Source organism: Salmo trutta, chromosome 12, assembly GCF_901001165.1.
Source record: "Salmo trutta chromosome 12, fSalTru1.1, whole genome shotgun sequence".
In the NCBI taxonomy this organism is placed as follows: Eukaryota; Metazoa; Chordata; class Actinopteri; order Salmoniformes; family Salmonidae; genus Salmo; species Salmo trutta.
The window spans coordinates 83,504,448-83,522,367 of record NC_042968.1 but is presented as its reverse complement, the minus strand read 5'-3'; the positions used below and the strand labels follow the sequence as shown (position 1 = coordinate 83,522,367).

General features: G+C 45.7%; 1 protein-coding gene across 2 annotated transcripts in view; it reads right to left on the bottom strand.

The window, feature by feature from the left end:
• LOC115204464 (EH domain-binding protein 1-like protein 1) overlaps window positions 1-17,920 on the bottom strand; it is a 34,687-nt gene that overhangs the window by 11,927 nt on the left and 4,840 nt on the right. Inside the window, exons 2-15 of one of the 2 annotated variants that reach the window (XM_029770058.1) lie at window positions 13,304-13,361; window positions 12,897-12,992; window positions 12,688-12,741; window positions 12,374-12,552; window positions 12,116-12,255; window positions 9,656-9,763; window positions 9,306-9,470; window positions 8,691-9,038; window positions 8,135-8,191; window positions 7,216-7,390; window positions 6,004-6,447; window positions 4,590-5,204; window positions 4,081-4,461; window positions 1,689-3,752 (exon numbers count right to left, since the gene is read on the bottom strand). In XM_029770058.1, coding sequence (XP_029625918.1) covers window positions 1,689-3,752; window positions 4,081-4,461; window positions 4,590-5,204; window positions 6,004-6,447; window positions 7,216-7,390; window positions 8,135-8,191; window positions 8,691-9,038; window positions 9,306-9,470; window positions 9,656-9,763; window positions 12,116-12,255; window positions 12,374-12,552; window positions 12,688-12,741; window positions 12,897-12,992; window positions 13,304-13,361 — 4,884 coding nt within the window. The remainder of the gene's footprint in view (window positions 1-1,688; window positions 3,753-4,080; window positions 4,462-4,589; window positions 5,205-6,003; window positions 6,448-7,215; window positions 7,391-8,134; window positions 8,192-8,690; window positions 9,039-9,305; window positions 9,471-9,655; window positions 9,764-12,115; window positions 12,256-12,373; window positions 12,553-12,687; window positions 12,742-12,896; window positions 12,993-13,303; window positions 13,362-17,920) is intronic. The other variant, XM_029770059.1, reaches the window with a different exon arrangement.

The window sequence follows — 17,920 nt, the reverse complement described above, 5'->3', positions numbered from 1 at the left end:
TTACTTAGCATATTAGCTAAATCTTCCCCTAACCTTAACCCTTTTAGCAAACCCCTCCCCTTAACCCTTTAACTTAACTCCTAACCCAAACCTTAACCCCGAACCCCTAGCCTAGCTTACGCTAGCCAGCTAGCTAACATTAGCGTTAGCCACTTAGCCACCCCGAGCTAACATTAGCCACAACAAATTGGAATTTCATAACATATCATGTGTTGCTAATTCGTGACATACTCTAAATTTTGCAAATTCGTAACATTATGTACGAATTACAATTCGTAACAAATAATACAAATTGCAATTCATAGCATACGAAATGGATGATAGATATCCATAAATTAAAACATACCATACGAAACGCAACATATCATACTAAATGGAGGCTCTCTGATTTACGTACAGAATAATACGAAATGCTCTGAGGCCATGTTGTCATTAGACATTGGTCCAGATGGCTTAAGTATGGAAGTCACAGTCTCAACTAGGGTATGGGGATATTTGAACTATGTTTTTAGGTTACATTTACAGCAGGCATGGAAGATGCAGACTTTAAGACACATGTCAAGGTGACATTGTTGGACACCTACTACTTGTTCATATTTCCATCCAATCTTTATACACATAGATATGAAATCTGTTAAAATGGTTTAAACAAACTTTTTGTTATTCAAGCTTTGCATCTTATTGGTAACATGCTTTTACAAGCAAGGGTACTAAATGTCCATAAAATGCCTGTGGCCATGCTGATCAAAACTGACAGAGCTGAGTAAGCCTCGGTTGCCTCTCAGAGTTACCCTCTGTACAAGTGGTAGGTAGCCTAGCGGTTAAGAGCGTTGGGCCAGTAACCGAAAGGTCGCTGGTTTGTGTCCACGAACCGACTAGGTGAACAATCTGCTGATGTGCCCCTGGAGCAAGGCACTTAACTCTAATTGCTCCTGTAAGTCGCTCTGGATAAGAGTGTCTGCTAAATGACTAAAATGTACAGGGCACCCACTAATACTCTCATGAAGACATCAACATCAAGACCCTCCTCCTGTTCAGCTACAGGAACCTGCTCCAGCCTGTCCAAAACCTCATCTTCCAACACCTCTGATGTGCTCTCAGAGCTCTTTGACACTGGATCTACCTGCTGCTCATTGTTGGGGTGTCCTGGGCTGAACATGGAAGAACCTGACTGACTTGCACCTTCCTCACACTCAGTGATGCCAACAGCACATTTTTCCAGATTCAATCTATTTTTCTTAGAAGGGTGAGTTGGGCCTCCTCAGTCGATGGTGTGTCAAAGGCCCCTGAACTGTCACAGTCAAAGTAAATGTCTGTTTCTCTATTTTTACTTGGAGGGAGATGGGAGGAAAATGTCCTATAGGTACTCAGTAATGTAGATCTCTGCTACAGACACCTGTCTAGATGGGCTGCCACAGATACAGATATGAAATGCCACACTTGATTGGACACTAATCTGAAACCAGCACAAGGACTGGAATCCATAGAGTAGGTCATGATTTGTAATATGGGGAAAATGACTAGTCTCCAGAAAAGTTATAGTCTAAACGCAGTGTTATTGGCACTTGTTGGCAAACATTAAAACATTTTTTAAATGTTAACACCACCACAATTATGCATGTCTAGTGTAAATGTGCCTCACATCACTTTATGCCATGCTGTGATGTGTTCAACCCCCAGTAACTTACCCTGTTTGCAAGGTATTCTTTGTTGGCTCCAAAGTGCTCATGCCTACTCCCTCTGTCCCCTTCTCCTTAGTTTCCTCCTCTAAAGTAGCCCACAGAGGCCTTTCTGCCTCAGTTACAGCCTCCCTACTGGGAGGACGCTTCATATCGCACAGCCCCTCTTCCTTCTTAACATCTGACTCTCCAGCTGGAGAAATGTCTCCTTCCACTGACACAGGCGTGTCTAACAGCAATGTGCGCCCCACGGTGGAGCTACTGACAGCCTTCGCGGGGAGATCCAGAGGGGGTGTAGTAGATATTGACGGCACACTGTCTTTACCGTTTTCCTCTTCAATCATCTGTTTTCTAAGTGATTCAGAAGACTGGGCAGTGGGCTCTGGGGTAGGAGAAGACTGGGCAGTGGGCTCTGGGGTAGGAGAAGACTGGGCAGTGGGCTCTGGGGTAGCAGAAGACTGGGCAGTGGGCTCTGGGGTAGGAGAAGACTGGGCAGTGGGCTCTGGGGTAGCAGAAGACTGGGCAGTGGGCTCTGGGGTAGGAGAAGACTGGGCAGTGGGCTCTGGGGTAGCAGAAGACTGGGCAGTGGGCTCTGGGGTAGGAGAAGACTGGGCAGTGGGCTCTGGGGTAGCAGAAGACTGGGCAGTGGGCTCTGGGGTAGGAGAAGACTGGGCAGTGGGCTCTGGGGTAGGAGAAGACTGGGCAGTGGGCTCTGGGGTAGCAGAAGACTGGGCAGTGGGCTCTGGGGTAGGAGAAGACTGGGCAGTGGGCTCTGGGGTAGCAGAAGACTGGGCAGTGGGCTCTGGGGTAGGAGAAGACTGGGCAGTGGGCTCTTGGGTAGGAGAAGACTGGGTAGTGGGCTCTGGGGTAGGAGAAGACTGGGTAGTGGGCTCTGGGGTAGGAGAAGACTGGGTAGTGGGCTCTGGGGTAGGAGAAGACTGGGTAGTGGGCTCTGGGGTAGCAGACTGGGTAGTGGGCTCTGGGGAAGGAGAAGACTGGGTAGTGGGCTCTGGGGAAGGAGAAGACTGGGTAGTGGGCTCTGGGGAAGGAGAAGACTGTGTAGTGGGCTCTGGGGTAGGAGAAGACTGTGTAGTGGGCTCTGGGGTAGGAGAAGACTGGGTAGTGGGCTCTGGGGTAGCAGAAGACTGGGCAGTGGGCTCTGGGGTAGGAGAAGACTGGGCAGTGGGCTCTTGGGTAGGAGAAGACTGGGTAGTGGGCTCTGGGGTAGGAGAAGACTGGGTAGTGGGCTCTGGGGTAGCTGAAGACTGGGTAGTGGGCTCTGGGGTAGGAGAAGACTGGGTAGTGGGCTCTGGGGAAGGAGAAGACTGGGTAGTGGGCTCTGGGGAAGGAGAAGACTGGGTAGTGGGCTCTGGGGTAGCAGAAGACTGGGTAGTGGGCTCTGGGGAAGGAGAAGACTGGGTAGTGGGCTCTGGGGAAGGAGAAGACTGGGCAGTGGGCTCTGGGGTAGGAGAAGACTGGGTAGTGGGCTCTGGGGTAGGAGAAGACTGGGTAGTGGGCTCTGGGGTGGGAGAAGACTGGGTAGTGGCCTCTGGGGTAGCTGAAGAAAGGGTATTATGCTCTGGGGTAGGAGAAGACTGGGCAGTGGGCTCTGGGGTAGGAGAAGACTGGGTAGTGGGCTCTGGGGTAGGAGAAGACTGGGTAGTGGGCTCTGGGGTAGGAGAAGACTGGGCAGTGGGCTCTGGGGTAGGAGAAGACTGGGTAGTGGGCTCTGGGGTAGGAGAAGACTGGGTAGTGGGCTCTGGAGTAGCTGAAGACTGTGTAGTGGGCTCTGGAGTAGCTGAAGACTGTGTAGTGGGCTCTGGAGTAGCTGAAGACTGTGTAGTGGGCTCTGGGGTAGCAGAAGACTGGGTAGTGGGCTCTGGGGTAGCAGAAGACTGGGTAGTGGGCTCTGGGGTAGGAGAAGACTGGGTAGTGGGCTCTGGGGTAGCAGAAGACTGGGCAGTGGGCTCTGGGGAAGCTGGCATCTGGAGCAGCTCTGATTGATCTGAGATGATTTGCTTGTGACCCTCAACTCTGATAATAGCAGCTTCTGGTTTAACATCTTTGTCTGAGCTGAGAGGGCAAACATATGGGAAGGACGTCAGTATTATGACACAGTGAATACTTACAGATCAGACACTCAAAATAACTGTAGGACAGGGCTAGGCATCGTCTTACATTTGAACTATTGCGAAGGATTACCACCAGACCATAATCTGAATGGTAAATATGGTAAATTTGAACTGGGGTAGCCCTGAAGTCATCAATTAGTCTCAGCGTTATAGAGATGCCTCACTTCCTTCTACACTTACCCTGTCTCCAGTGATTCTACATCTGGCACTAACATGTTCTCAACTACTTCCCCCTGTTCCTCCCTGAGGAGTTCATCTTTGATCATCACCTGTCCAGAGTCCTGCTCTGGTTCCTGATCATTAGCTTTCTCCTCCAGGGCCTTCCAGAGTGGAACCTCTGGCTGCTCCATGGCCTCTGTTGGAGCTGAGGCTGTGTGTCTGTCTTCTCTGACAGTTCTACATTCTCCATTGCATCCTCAGTTATGGTGTCTAATGTGAAGCTCAATTGGATCATAGGTTCAAGGACTTCATATTGAGGGGGATCAGGCATTTTGGGTGTCTCTAGGCTTACTGGAGTAGCATCCGTGGTTTTACCCATAGAAATGGAATAACTACTGTTTGATAGTACATCTGTTTCTATGGTTTTATCTACACTGACACTACCTGACAAGGGAAACGTTTCTGCTTTTGATGACACATGGTCAGAAGAACTGAAAGAGAGACTGGAACAGGACATGGAGTGGGACAGAGGGAGTGAGAGTTAGACAATAGAAAGGTTGACAAGGTTAAAGGACATTTTGTAGAGAGGAAAATGCTAATAAGATGTGCTCTCACTTACCGCTCTTTCAGAACACAGTCAGCATCTCTTCTGTGTTCTTCCAAAACGCCTGCTTCCTCTTTCGCTGCGTTCCATTCAGAACTATGTGACTCCTCTACACTCTCGTTCACTTGAACTTCCAGAGTGGCTGATTTGCGCTCATCAGCTTGTGATAATGAGGCCTTCTCATCCCGAGGTTGATGGTCCATCTGTTTCTTATCATGCTCTTTGGAGCCCATAACCTCCTCAGCCCACGACGGTCTTTTCGCTTTGATTGGCATTTTCATTTCCTTGTCTTTGCTGGGAGGACCTGCCTTCAGGGCAGCCATGCTTTTCATAATTTCCTTGTCTTTTCTGGGAGGACCTGCCTTCAGAGCAGCCATGTTTTTCATAATTTCCTTGTCTTCATCTGACCTGTTGAGGTCATATAAACAAGGTGAATGAGGCACCGGGCTCTGTTTCCCCTGCTTCTTATCAACGGGCTGCTCTAGGCTTTTGGCGTGCTTCTCAGCTGCATCTCCACACGTGATGTTTCCAATCTCTGGAAGTATCTTTGTGTCAACTGGGCCGTGCTCTACGTGGAGCGCCATTGATGATGGCACTCCAGTCGACTCTGGATCAGCTGTCTGTTCAACACTGTGGACAGGGACATTGATGTTAAGGGTCTGAGCATCAATGAAGATATTATTCTCAGAAGTGCGCGCGTGTGTGTGTGTGCATGCGCATCCTTGTGTGTGTGTGTGTGTGTGTGTGTGTGTATATGTATGTGAGTAAACATATTTTTTTGTGTTCCGGAGAAACAAAGAGGAGCTTTCAATAAACACACAAATTGTCACGTCCTGACCAGTAATAGGGGTTATTTGTTATTGTAGTTTGGTCAGGACGTGGCAGGGGGTGTTTGTTTTATGTGGTTCGGGCTATGTATTTAGGTAGAGGGGTGTTTGGTTTATGTGGTCCGGGGTTTGTTAGTCTATGTTCTATGTTAGTGTATTTCTATGTTCTGTCTAGTCTATTGCAGTTCTATGTTTAGTTAATTGGGGTTGGACCTTCAATTGGAGGCAGCTGGTTGTCGTTGCCTCTGATTGAAGGTCCTATAATTAGGAGTTTGTTTTGTCATGGGATTTTGTGGGAGATTGTTGCTGTGTATAGCTTTGTGCCTTACTGGCCTGTTCTTTGTCGTGTTTTTTGGTATACGTTTTGGTTTTTCCTTCTTTGTCCTTTAATAAAAGAAGATGAGTATACATTTTCCCGCTGCATCTTGGTCTAAACCCTACGACACCCGTGACACAAATAGTGTCTGTGTAAAATGGCCCAGTATAGTGTTTAGGCTTGTAAGGATGACATGTTATTATACATCGTCTCATGAGGATGAGGAAAAAGGATGAAACTGCAGCACAGTGTTAGTGTGTGCTTGTCTACGGAATGTCACACTTACCTTCCATCCTGATGATCCACTTTTGATGTTTCATCTGCATTGTCCTCCAAAAATAAGTTACCGGCCATGACTGACGGATCAGGCATCTCTATGATTATGTCATCAAGGTCGAGCTCAGCCAATGGCGGCTTTTCTGCACTAAAAGGTTTTTCACCCGGGGTTGAGGCAGAGTTGTCCTCTGGTTTGGCAGGTTGAGAAGGCACTTCTTTGGTCTCATTGGATTTCTGTTTAAAGTCAGGCTTCTTTTCAGCCAATGGCGTGCTATCAGCACTAAAAGCTCCCAGGATGTTGGTAGAAGGCTGTTTATGGGTAGTGCTCTCTGGTGCTTCTGTCTCTGGGCTAGAGAAAGGCCATGGAGGAGGGAGCACTGGAATAAGCTCTGCTGAGACTTCTGTGTGAATAGGGCCAGGAACACCAGTCGCTGGGTCGCCATCTTGCCCAGAACTGAGGAACAAAGATACTTGGTGTCAGAGCTCAGACGTTGAGAGCAGGGAGGTTGCAGGGCACACAGCAGGCAGGTCACACACATTGGCAGGGTCATGAACCAGTAGTGTTAGGGAGGGTTGTGCTTTATAGAAGGTGAAATGAAAGTAGGAGTAACAAGACAAAGGGGAGGGGGTGAGTAATTATGGGTATAAATACCAGACACTAGAGACATACATGCCACTCTTTACCAGTCCTCCCTGTTTGAGGCCATACATAGGCCTATTTCTGCCCTTTATGAGTCAACAGGGATCCATCAAGCAGGAGGTCAGATTACAGCGTCTCTGCACTATTGCTGTAAAGCTGAAATCATGGCAATGGTTCCTTTCACTCCATAAAACGTTTGCGTCCATTGGCATCCATTTTATGGTTAGGCAAAAAATTATAGCAATCAATAGAGACAAAAAAAGGCAATTTTTACATCAACAAATAACTTTCAATTCATTACATTTTCAAAATACATTTACTCAATAAAATTGCATTTTTCAAATAATCTTTCTCAAAAACGTTTGGATATTGTCCCATACAATAATCTGTACTCTTACTTTTTTGTACATTTTGCCGACACCGCTGCAGTTCCCCAGCGACCCCAATAGACCCCGACTTTGAATGCCACTGCCTACTACATCACACAGCAACAAGATAGCAACAACTCCATTTAAAAATCAACGTATGAGGTCCAAGCTGTGAAGTGGCTGTACGTACGGTATACCATCACTAGGAACTCACCCTTTAATGGTACTGGCATCTTTCAACCCCACAGCTTTCTCTGCAGAGGCTTGTTGGTTGGCGATCCTGATGGTGCCAGCGGTCCTGGGGGAGCGAGGAGACTCGTCCCCTCTCAGTGTCAGGGGAACGGTCTCACTGGAGACAGACGGCGTCTGCTGCTCTGACAGTTTTGGACCTAGAGCAATCAGGGAGTAAAACATATAGATTATGCTATAGTTAAGCAATAAGGCCTGGGGGGGTGTGATAGGTAGCCTGGCGGGTAGGAGCGTTGGGCCAGTAACCTAAAGGTTGCTGGATCGAATTCCCGAGCTGACAAGGTAAAACTCCGTCATTCTGCCCCTGAGCAGGGCAGTTAACCCACTGTTTCCCGGGCGCCGAAGACGTGGATGTCGATTAAGGCAGCCCTCCGCACCTCTCTGATTCAGAGGGGTTGGGTTAAATGTGGAAGACACATTTCAGTTGAATGTATTATGTTGTACAACTGACTAGGTATCCCCTTTCCCTAAATGGCCAATATACCACGGCTAAGGGCTGTTCTGAAACACAACACGCAACGCAGAGTGCCTGGATACAACCCTTAGCCGTGGTATATTGGCAATATACCACAAACACCCGAGGTGCCTTATTGCTATTATAAACTGGTTACCAATGTAATTAGAGCAGTAAAAATACATGTTTTTCATACCCATGGTATACGGTATGATATGTCAAGGCTTTCAGCCAATCAGCATTCAGGGCTCGAACCACCCAGTTTATAATGTAATATAGTAAATACTGTTTAGATAATTGTATTATGTAAAAAATGATCTTTATGAATGCATTTGAGTGTTATTCAGGGCTCATACATATCGATGGTTAGTACAGTTTGTACATTAGACTGATAGTATAGATATAGCGAGAACATGGCAGAATGTCTCACCAAGAGTAGGACTGTGGTATTCCTCTTCTGTGAGAGTCTTCAACTCCCTCTGTATCTCTGTAAAACACGCACACATACACACATCATGTCATGGGGATAACGTCCAATATTATGTTATTTCAGTGTGTACAATTACGGCATTGTTGACACTAAACAGTGCATAACATGATTTATACAGTATGTAAGTGTTGTTAGAACTGATATTTTACTGGCAGCAGTAACAGAACGTTCTACTCCATTACATATGCAACAGAATGTGTCATTCTGTCTACAGACAACAGGTACTTTGTGCAGGATATATTCTTAGCTAAGTACACCACTTCATTGGTACTGTGCCTTCAGCACTGCTCACAGGCATTGAAATGAATTTAGTTTAAGCTACATTTGGCCGTGGAATATTGTGGTTGTCTCAGTGCTTTGCCAACGGGTAGTGTAGGGCAAGGGACAAATTGTCTAGAATGGTTTTATTGATGAAACTAGGCTGATGTCTTGGAGCCCTCCCATCCCCTCCCATGTGCTAATGGTTTTCATGCTGTGAGACCTGTTCGTTCAGTACCTGACTGAGAGGCAGTGAGAACAGCTGAGGCAGGGACAGTAGCAGGAAGCAGAGGGACAGGCTTGGGTAGAGGGTGAGAGAGAGGGGCAACAACTAGGGCAAGTTTATGGTGGGTGTTAGGGTGAGGAGTTGGAGGGTTGTGAGAGAAAAGACATTTGACAGGAGGTGAGGACTTAGGGAAGGGGATGGAAAGGGGAGGAGAGTGAGGGTCACACAGGGCATCCAGGTCCAGGCTAGTCAACAGGGGGACAGGGGCCATGGCATCTCTGGGAGAGGGACAGAAATAGGAGGGGGACAGGCCAGAGGGGCCTGACACAGGCCTTGGCCTCCCCCACTCCCTCTGCCGGACTGAGAGAAGAGAGGTGATGAAGGGGATCGACAGAGAGAGAGAGAGAGAGAGGGAGCGAGAGAGAGAGAAAGAATTGTCAAAGATTGTAGGTAAACAGAGGAAGAGAGAAGAGAAAAATGATATAATTAGTTCAGCAACCAGAATTAAGAGTGAAGACATAGCAGAAAGTCAGCTTTGGCTCACGCTCCAGGGTAATACAACCGAAGCGAAACAAGCTACACAAGCTATAACTACAGAAGTAACACAAAGTTATCAGCTTTGGCTACCTGGCTCAGAGTTTGGGAGCTGGGGTTTCGGGAGCGGTGGGTCTGGCTGAGATAGGGCAGTAAAAGTGGTTTTATCTTGAGGAGAAGCAGCAGCGGAAAAGATAGAGGGGGAGGAGGGACGCTGATAAGTTGATACAATCTGAGGTCTGAAGACATTTGAGCAAGCTGCAGTAGAGGAAGAGGGGGGTGGGCATCAGTCATAAAGGACAGGAGAGGACAGAAAGATGATAGTGTAAGAAAAACTACAGCATGAGACACTCAAACCTCTATGAGTCCAACTTAAAGACATATAATGGCTAATGTGATAAAGTAGGTGGCCTTTGACCTATGAACTGCCATGTGTCTGGTACCTCTCTGTGGGTCGGAGGGGGGTTGAGAGAGGCCAACACCCCGAGGCTTCAAGTCCACTGCAGGGCCACTCAGAGCCCCTGGGAGACTACTGAGAAAAGACCCAGGCACTAGCAGCAACAAGGAAAGGAAAGTGAAAAGAGGGAAGATAAATAGCAGAAACCAATGAGTGAGAGCAATGACTTGGTGGAAAGAGGGATACTACAAGGCATGCCTTAAGACATGCACTGATGTTACTTTTACTTTTTTCTAAACCACAATTTCCTGTTAATAATGCAGAGAACATTTCTGTTATCTTATAGTAACACTCAAAGTCTTAAACGAAAGCAAACAGGTTCAAAAGTGCCCCTGGTTGATGCTACTAGTCATTTCTATGTTGCTCAAAATCCCTCTCATTAGACAGCCCAGACATTCCTACAGCATGCCCTTGCTGGGGGATACTTATGTTGAAAAATATTCTAAGCAATTCATAGGCAATTCAGGGAGTACCATCATGCAGATTGAGAAACAAGTAACGCTTCAGTAAGCACTTGTCAAAGCAGCATCATTCAGTCTATTTGCCTGGCTGCAGGTACCTGAGCCGCTGCTGGGACGGAAGATTTTGGGCAGTGGTTGATAGCGGGTAAAGACTGGCACTGGGGGAACTGGGGGTCCTAGGGACACTAATGGCACAGAGGCTGATAGAACTGGTGGAACAGGTGAAACTGGTGGAACAGGTGAAACAGGTGAAACTGATGGAACTGGTGGAACTAAGGGAACTGGTGGAACTGAGGAAACTGGTGGAACTGAGGAAACTGGTGGAACTGAGGGAACTAGTGGAACTGAGGGAACTAGTGGAACTGGTGGAACTGAGGAAACTGGTGGAACTGAGGAAACTGGTGGAACTGGTGGAACTGAGGGAACTGGTGGAACTGAGGGAACTGGTGGAACTGAGGGAACTGGTGGAACTGAGGAAACTGGTGGAACTGAGGAAACTGGTGAAACTGGTGGAACTGAGGGAACTGGTGGAACTGAGGAAACTGGTGGAACTGAGGGAACTGGTGGAACTGGTGGAACTGAGGGAACTGGTGGAACTGGTGGAACTGAGGGAACTGGTGGAACTGAGGGAACTGGTGGAACTGAGGAAACTGGTGGAACTGAGGGAACTGGTGGAACTGAGGAAACTGGTGGAACTGAGGAAACTGGTGAAACTGAGGGAACTGGTGGAACTGAGGAAACTGGTGGAACTGAGGGAACTGGTGGAACTGAGGAAACTGGTGGAACTGAGGAAACTGGTGAAACTGGTGGAACTGAGGGAACTGGTGGAACTGAGGGAACTGGTGGAACTGAGGAAACTGGTGGAACTGAGGAAACTGGTGAAACTGGTGGAACTGAGGGAACTGGTGGAACTGAGGGAACTAGTGGAACTGGTGGAACTGAGGGAACTGGTGGAACTGAGGGAACTGGTGGAACTGAGGAAACTGGTGAAACTGGTGGAACTGAGGGAACTGGTGGAACTGAGGAAACTGGTGGAACTGGTGGAACTGAGGGAACTGGTGGAACTGAGGAAACTGGTGGAACTGAGGAAACTGGTGGAACTGAGGGAACTGGTGGAACTGGTAGAACTGAGGAAACTGGTGGAACTGAGGGAACTGGTGGAACTGATAGAACTGGTGGAACTGAGGGAACTGGTGGAACTGGTGGAACTGGTGGAACTGGTGGAACTGAGGGAACTGAGGGAACTGATGGAACTGATGGAACTGGTGGAACTGGTGGAACTGGTGGAACTGAAGGAACTGGTGTAACTGGTGTAACTGGTGTAACTGGTGTAACTGATGGAACTGATGGAACTGGTGGAACTGGTGGAACTGGTGGAACTGGTGGAACTGAGGGAACTGGTGGAACTGAAAGAACTGATGTAACTGATGTAACTGGTGGAACTGAGGGAACTGGTGGATCCATCAGCTCTATGTAATGTTACAATTGTCATTTGTATCATCCTTGGATATGATTTTTCTAAATGATGCTAATTTATACATTTACACATAAAGTATTGTGGTAGGATGATTGGAAAGGAGATACAAAGGTGGACACCAAAGGCCAGAACAAGATGAAGAACAGAACAAGGGGAAGAGAGGCAGGGTACCTATGACAGGGGGTTTCTTTAGAGGAGCAGGCCTCCTTCCCGGGGGAGGCACCGGACAAGCAGGAGGGAGAGGAGCTGGCAGAGAAAGTGGTGAAAGAAAGCAATGAGAATGAAAAAGAAGGGACAGGAGACTTTAAAAAAACGAAACGGTAGAGTGAGGATGCCATAATTTATTGGAGAGAAAGGAAAGCATCAAATAGATAGATGAACAACAGAAAGCATCAAATAGATAGATGAACAACAGAAAGCATTAAATAGATAGATGAACAACAGAAAGCATCAAAGAAGGTAAGGTTTTATCTAACGATGTATGTATGAGTGTATAATTGAAGTGTACCTGCGGCAGCTTTGCTAATGCTAGCTCCAGCACTAGACCTCCTGTCTTCCTCCTCATCACTCTCGTTGAAGTCGTCAAGGTTACCGATGTCTGTGGGTTTGACACTCATCAGACTGGCCAGGCTCTGCATGTCTTCATCACTGTGGGAGAGTAACACAGCATTGTCATCTAAAATACTTAATGAAGTCATTACTGATGTTATTACTGTAGTGGTAATTATGAATCTATCATTAGTGGGATATTATTGGATGGACTCACGTGGCTTTCCCCTCTCTGAGAAACACACAGGACAGGGAGAGCTTCAGAGTGGCCTCCACCACCTTGACAGACAGGGGCTTCAGCTTCAATGTCAGATCTTGCTGAGTGGGAGTGGCACTGGCAAACTTCTTCATATTCACGTCCACTGCAGCCAACACCTTACGTTGACCCTTTGTCTCCTGCAAGGCAAGCAGCAGGGATACATTTATGAGTGGGCTTTAGTGGTACCATTAGATGATCTTTAATGAACTTCTATATTTCATTGCTGCCCGTTATGAGATATTGTATTAGATAGAGGCAGAAAGTACACTCACACTCTCAATGACAAATGTCCAGTCTTTGTCTTCAAACACATCAGAATGGGGATCCTAGTGGGTAAGTACAGAGATGGAAATGACAGGGGAAAAGGACACATGTTGTTGTATGTTGTTAATTTACATTAGAAATGTCTAAAGATTATTTATCACAGAAGCAAATAGCTATGGTGCAGCGTACTCATGAATACCCATGGGGTGATATTTACCCTGAAGAGTGTGAGGGAGATATCCACGTTTTCAGGTACGGGCCAAACCACCATCCCCCTGTAGGGGTTCTTGATGCCCGGCTGCCATCCATGAAGCTAGAGAGAGAGATCAAGACAACAAGACTACATCAAAACATGATACAAATTCTGGAACTGCATCCCTGCCATCCTGGTGGGATAAGAGCCTTCCCTGTAGCTCAGTTGGTAGAGCATGGTGTTTGCAACACCAGGGTTGTGGGTTCGATTCCCACGGGGGGCCAGCACAGGAGAAAAAAAAAAAAACTATGAAATGTATGCATTCACTACTGTAAGTCGCTCTGGATAAGAGCGTCTGCTAAATGACTAAAATGTAAATGTAAATAAGAGATGTGCTGTTTTGAGGTAAGTAAAACAGGGTTAGTATTTACCTTAGAGCACATACGCCTATTTCTTCTGGTCCAAACCACCCTGACTTTATCTGGTTGCCTAAAATCATACAAAAAGGGACAATGAGACAAGAAACAGTGAGAAATGCAATAAATTGTTTTGTAGATTATTTTAGTCCTTACATAATTCAGCATAAGTTATCTTCTTTGGCGTTTCAATGTAATAATTTCCACAAAAACACTAATACAAACACCAACACACAAGTTCTCTGTTATTTGTTGTGAAACAATTTTCTGAGAAGAACGGGACTGCTTCCCCAGTCAGTGTCATCCCTGGGGAATCAAGGGAATCATGCCCTAACAGATGTTCTATTCCACAACAGATGACGAAGAGGGTGGATAGCAGACAATCAGCTGGAACCCAATACACACAAACCAAGGGCTGGAAGAGACACAGTGTGTGTGTGTGTGTGTGTGTGTGTGTGTGTGTGTGTGTGTGTGTGTGTGTAAAGTAAATCTAGGAATCTATTTTACATTACATAATGCATTCATGAAATATGTTATAGGCCTACACAAATGTTTGTCTGTTTGTCAGATACATTGCTATTCTATCTGTCCTCAATGTGTAATATTATACAAGTGTTGCTCTGTCTCCACTGACTGGGAGAAGTTTCCAACACTTGGTTTGTCTATTGTGTTTGTTAGAAGGAGAAGCTCGGGCTTCTGCAACACGGGAATAATGGAAGGAAGCTGCATTAAGGCCAATGCCACTGCTTTCTTGAGGCCTCTGGGGGTGGGGTACACAAGAGGAAGGACCCATATTGCTCAATCACTTTTAATCTACAGTCTGAAGACCCTTCCATCCTAATTGTTTATGTTATAACAAGACCCTCCCACTTTATTACAACTATATCATGTTATTCCGGAATACAGTTGAGCTGTCTGCTCACTAATATTGCTTGTAAATTGTAATGCACGTGAAATGCAGGCCCTGTTTAATATATTACTATTGTAGGATCTATCAAAACTGAATTGAAGTTCCTCTAGTGCAGGGGACTCCTTACTAACATAGAGAGTCATTAGGAGAACATAGAAAGCAGGGGCAAATTCAGCTCTGTTTCGGATTGTTAGAGCAACAGCACAGAAGGGAGCCAAATGGCATGTTTGGGTGGGGAGGGGGTTGTTTTTAAAACATTGTGGTATCATAGGGCACAGAAATAGACTGACATACTGCGACAGGCAAACCCATTACAACAGGAGAAAACACACCCATACTCCTTCCTGAGTTACCAGAGGCCAATATGACTCACAACAAAAACAGGCCGCTGTGTCATGCTCCAGCTGTCATAAACTCAACCAGAGGCAAGACTGATCATTTGTTGAGACTGAAGACTTTGACCCTGACAGCTGCAACCAGTAGTAAAGCTTTCTCAACAAAAACAACTCCCCCTCATTGGTTCTCATGTTAGAACAGCTTATTACTAAACATGAGATGGACAGTTTGATCACTCTTCATGTTTGTGTTATTATAAGTGATACTCAGTTCAAGTGGAGAACTTCATGTTCCTCTGTGTTCACATCACTAAGGATATATCATGGTCCAAACACACCAACACAGTTGTAAATGTATGACAATGCCTTTTCAGGAGGCTGAAAATATTTGTCATGGTCACTCAGATCCTCACACTGCAGACGGCTATACCGGCCCGCTAATACAGGACTATTAAAGGCCCAGTGCACATTTCTTTTTTTTCAAAAATGTTTCTTTATATATATATATTGTAATTATTCGGATTATTCAGGGGGTGCTGCATCCCTACTTCCCGTGGCTTTGACAGCTGCACCATTGAGAGCATCTTGACTTTCTGCATCAACGTTTTGTATGGCAACTGCTTGGCAACCGCAAAGGGGTAGTGCGTACGGCCCAGTACATCACAGGGTCCGAACTCCCTGCCATCCAGGACCTTTATACCAGGCGGAGTCAGAGGAAGGCCCTAAAAATTGTCAAAGACTCCAACCACCCAAGTCATAGACTACAAGCGATACCTGAGCGCCAAGCCATAAGACTGCTGAACAGATCATGAAATGGCCACCTGGACAATTTACATTGACACCCTTTTCTTTCTCACTGATATTCTTGCACTGGCTCTATGAACACACACTGGACTCTACACATAAACTCACTGGACTCTACCCACACACTCACTGGAATTCTACCCACACACTCACTGGACTCTACCCACACACTCACTGGACTCTACCCATAAACTCACTGGACTCTACCCACACACTCCCTGGACTCTACCCAAACACTCACTGGACTCTACCCACACACTCACTGGACTCTACCCACACACTCACTGGACTCTACCCACACACTCACTGGACTTTACCCACACACTCACTGGACTCTACCCACACACTCACTGGACTCTACCCGCACACTCACTGGACTCTACCCACACACTCACTGGACTCTACCTACACACTCACTGGTCGGAAGTTTACATACACTTAAGTTGGAGTCATAAAAACACATTTTTCAACCACTCCACAAATTTCTTGTTGACAAACTATACTTTTGGCAAGTCGGTTAAGACCTACTTTGTGAATTAGTAATTTTTCCAACAATTGTTTACAGACAGATTTTTTCACTAATAATTCACTGTATCACAATTCCAATGGGTCAGAAGTTTACATACACTAAGTTGACTGTGCCTTTAAACAGCTTGGAGAATTCCAGAAAATGATGTCATGGCTTTAGAAGCTTCTGATAGGCTAATTGACATCATTTGAGTCAATTGGAGGTGTACCTGTGGATGTATTTCAAGGCCTACCTTCAAACTCAGTGCCTCTTTGCTTGACATCATGGGAAAATCTAAAGAAATCAGCCAAGACCTCAGAAAAAAAATGTAGACCTCCACAAGTCTGGTTCATCCTTGGGAGCAATTTCCAAACGCCTGAAGGTACCGTGTTCATCTGTACAAACAATAGTACGTAAGTATAAACACCATGGGACCACGCAGCCGTCATACCACTCAGGAAGGAGATGCGTTCTCTCTCCTAGAGACTAGAGTACTTTGGTGCGAAAAGTGCAAATCAATCCTAGAACAACAGCAAAGGACCTTGTGAAGATGCTAGAGGAAATAGGTACAAAAGTATCTGTATCCACAGTAAAACGAGTCCTATATCGACATAACCTGAAAGCAAGGAAGAACCTCAGCAAGGAAGAAGCCACTGCTCCAAAACCGCCATAAAAAAGACAGACTACGGTTTTCAACTGCACATGGGGACAAAGATCGTACTTTTTGGAGAAATGTCCTCTGGTCGGATGAAACAAAAATAGATCTGTTTGGCCATAATGACCATCGTTACGTTTGGAGGAAAAAGGGGGAGGCTTGCAAGCCGAAGAACACCATCCCAACCATGAAGCGGGGGGGTAGCAGTATCATGTTGTGGGGTTGCTTTGCTGCAGGAGGGACTGGTGCACTTCACAAAATAGATGGCATCATGAGGAAAGAAAAATTATGTGAATATATTGAAGCAACATCTCAAGACATCAGTCAGGAAGCTTGGTCGCAAATGGGTCTTCCAAATGGACAATTGACCCCAAGCATACTTCCAAAGTTGTTGCAAAATGGTTTAAGGACAACAAAGTCAAGGTATTGGAGTGGCCATCACAAAGCTCTGACCTCAATCCTATAGAAAATTTGTGGGCAGAAATGAAAAAGTGTGTGCGAGCAAGGAGTCCTACAAACCTGACTCAGTTACATCAGCTTTGTCGGGAGGAATGGGCCAAAATTCACCAACTTATTGTGGAAGGCTACCTGAAACTTTTGACCCAAGTTAAACAATTTAAAGGCAATGCTGTCAAATACTAGTTGAGTGTAAACTACTGACCCACTGGGAATGTGATGAAAGAAATAAAAGCTGAAATAAATCATTCTCTCTGATATTATTCTGACATTTCACATTCTTAAAATAAAGTGGTGATCCTAACTGACCTAAGACAGGGAATTCTTACTAGGATTGAATTTTAAGAATTGTGAAAAACTGAGTTTAAATGTATTTGGCTAAGGTGTATGTAAACTTCCGACTTCAACTGTACTACACTGACATTCCAACACACACATACACACACACACACACACACACATAGACACACTTTCACACTCTTCACATATGCTGCTGCTACTGTTTTTATTATATATCCTGATTGCCTAGTCACTTTTACCCTTTACTTTTACGCTTATAGGGAAGGACATTCAGCAAGCACAGCACTTACACAAATGACTGATGGTTGGCTGAGAGAGATAGATGATAAAAAATATTGTGGGGGCTGTTTTGTTAGACTTCAGTGCGGCTTTTGACATTATCGATAATAGTCTGCTGCTGGAAAAATGTATGTGTTATGGCTTTACACTCCCTGCTATATTGTGGATAAAGAGGTACCTGTCTAAGAGAACACAGAGGGTATTCTTTAATGGAAGCCTCTCCAACATAATCCAGATAGAATCAGGCATTCCCCAGGGCAACTGTCTAGGCCCATTACCTTTTTTGAATTTTACATCAGATATCAGCTGATGTAAAAAGGGCTTTATAAATAAATTTGATTTGATTTGACTAATGACATGCCACTGGCTTTGAGTAATGCCAGTG